General features: G+C 39.3%; 1 protein-coding gene across 1 annotated transcript in view; it reads left to right on the top strand.

Moving 5' to 3' along the window:
- ppp1r21 (protein phosphatase 1, regulatory subunit 21) overlaps nt 1–2,448 on the top strand; it is a 30,638-nt gene that overhangs the window by 14,046 nt on the left and 14,144 nt on the right. Inside the window, exon 10 of the mRNA XM_016523479.1 lies at nt 1,446–1,538. Within this exon, the coding sequence (XP_016378965.1) occupies nt 1,446–1,538 (93 nt within the window). The remainder of the gene's footprint in view (nt 1–1,445; nt 1,539–2,448) is intronic.

Below are 2,448 nucleotides of genomic sequence, written 5' to 3'. Positions count from 1 at the left end.
GTGTGTGTGTGTGTGTGTGTGAGTGTGTGTGTGTGAGTGTGTGAGTGTGTGAGAGTGTGTGTGTGTGTGTGATTGTGTGTGAGTGTGTGTGTGAGTGTATGTGAGTGTGTGTGTGAGTGTGTGAGAGTGTGTGTGTGTGAGTGTGTGTGAGTGTGTGTGAGAGTGTGAGTTTGTGTGAGTGTGAGTTTGTGTGAGTGTGTGTGAGTGTGAGAGTGTGTGTGAGTGTGAGAGTGAGTGTGAGTGTGTGTGTGTGTGTGTGAGAGAGTGTGTATGAGTGTGTGAGTGTGTGTGAGTGTATGTGAGTGTGTGAGTGTGATTGTGTGAGCGTGTGAGTGTGAGTGTGTGAGTGAGTGTGAGAGTGAGTGTGTGTGTGAGTGAGCGTGTGAGTGAGTGTATGTGAGTGTGTGTGTGTGAGTGTGAGTGAGTGTGTGAGAGTGTGAGAGTGTGTGTGTTGTGAGTGTGTGTAAGTGTGTGTAAGTGTGTGAGTGAGAGTGTGTGAGTGTGTGTGTGTGTCAAGTCACCTTTATTTATATAGCGCTTTTAACAATACAGATTGTGTCAAAGCAACTGTACAGCATTAATTAGGAAAATAGTGTATCATTAATGCAAAATGATAATAGTAGACACTCAATGTTCAGTTAAAGGCAGTTCATGGGCTTTAGAGAGTGTTCTAGGTTATTATATGCAGAGTTTTTAGGTCCTATAATTAACACCTCTGTTTTTTCAGAATTTAGCAGTAAGAAATTACTCGTCATCCAGTTTTTTTCGACTATGCATTTTGTTAGTTTTTCAAATTGGTATGTTTTGCCGGGCCGCGATGAATATAGAGCTGAGTATCATCAGCATAACAGTGAAACCTAACACCTTGTTTCCTGATGATATCTCCCAAGGGTAACATGTAAAGCGTGAAGAGTAATGGCCCTAGTACTGAGCCTTGAGGTACTCCATACTGCACTTGTGATCGATATGATACCTCTTCATTCACTGCTACGAATTGATGGCGGTCAAAGTTTTCTAGTCTATGCAAAAGGATGTTGTGGTCAATAGTGTCAAACGCAGTGCTAAGATCCAATAGCACTAATAGAGAGATACAACCACAATCAGATGATAAGAGCAGGTAATTTGTAACTCTAATGAGAGCAGTCTCAGTACTATGATACGGTCTAAATCCTGACTGGAAATCCTCACAGATACCATTTTTCTCTAAGAAGGAATATAATTGTGAGGATACTACCTTTAGTATCTTGGACAGAAAAGGGAGATTCGAGAGATCGGTCTGTAATTAACTAGTTCTTTGGGGTCAAGTTGTGGTTTTTTGATGAGAGGCTTAATAACAGACAGTTTGAAGGTTTTGGGGACATATCCTAATGACAATGATGAATTAATAATAGCCAGAAGAGGATCTGTGACTTCTGGAAGCACCTCATTGCTGTTTTCTGCCGCAGGTGTGTGTTCAGATGCCATGTGTCAGAGCAGTGCTAACGCAGTCTTCACTCAGATGAGCGTGTGTTTACACGGCCTTCACGACGCTGCCACAGGTGAGACGCCGCGGATCCAGAGCGTGTGTGACGCACATCACTGTCAGAGTCAGGGCTCTTAATGCTGCACTCACTGCAAAACATGAAAATTCTCCAAATGTATATTTGTTTTCCAGTGCAAATATCTGAACAGCCTTAAATCAAGATACATTTACTGGAGATGCAGAATGAAGAAATTAAGTCTGAGCAATTGAACAAAACGAAGTGAGTTTATGCTTAAAACAAGAACAAACATCTGACAATGAAAACTTGTTTTCTCTTTCAATTAAGTTACTGTTTTAATCATAAACTTACTTCATTTTGTTTAGTTTCTCATAAAACGGGACTTCTTACCTAATCTAATTGATATAAGAATCGTTAGACATTTGCCCTGTAAAACAAATCAAAAATACTGATGAAGAACAGTTTTTTTGCAGTGTGATCAGAAGCTTCAGTAACCGTTATTTCCATATTCTATGTAAAGATACTTTTATGTAAAATGAAGAAGTATAGAGATCTGTAGAAGGTTATGATTTTAAAGTGTTGCTAATAAAACTCAGTGTTTGTCAAGACCACCGGGTCGCGACCCAGTACCGTTCTGGGAAAAATGTGTACAGATATGACACACTGTTATTTATTGTGCATTAATGATTGTTCTAATTATTATGCATTTCCGTTGTATGCGATTGATATGGAGTAGCAATTTGACGATTTCATGTTAAATTAGTAAATGAAAGATTGCTCGGATCTGTCATATATTAAGGGTTAAACGGGATGATTCCTCTTTCACGTCTCCCTGCGTTTAAGATACATACACAAAGTTATGTCAAAAAAACCTTCACGGCATTCTCATTCTCTGTGCTTTAAATATTTTTTTTGCTTATCCGAAAAATCATCATCTGTGACTCAAAAACCACAATATGATCCATTG

This window comes from Sinocyclocheilus rhinocerous, unplaced genomic scaffold (assembly GCF_001515625.1).
Source record: "Sinocyclocheilus rhinocerous isolate Xijiao unplaced genomic scaffold, SAMN03320098_v1.1 scaffold1381, whole genome shotgun sequence".
In the NCBI taxonomy this organism is placed as follows: Eukaryota; Metazoa; Chordata; class Actinopteri; order Cypriniformes; family Cyprinidae; genus Sinocyclocheilus; species Sinocyclocheilus rhinocerous.
This window is presented reverse-complemented; position numbering and strand designations above follow the sequence as displayed.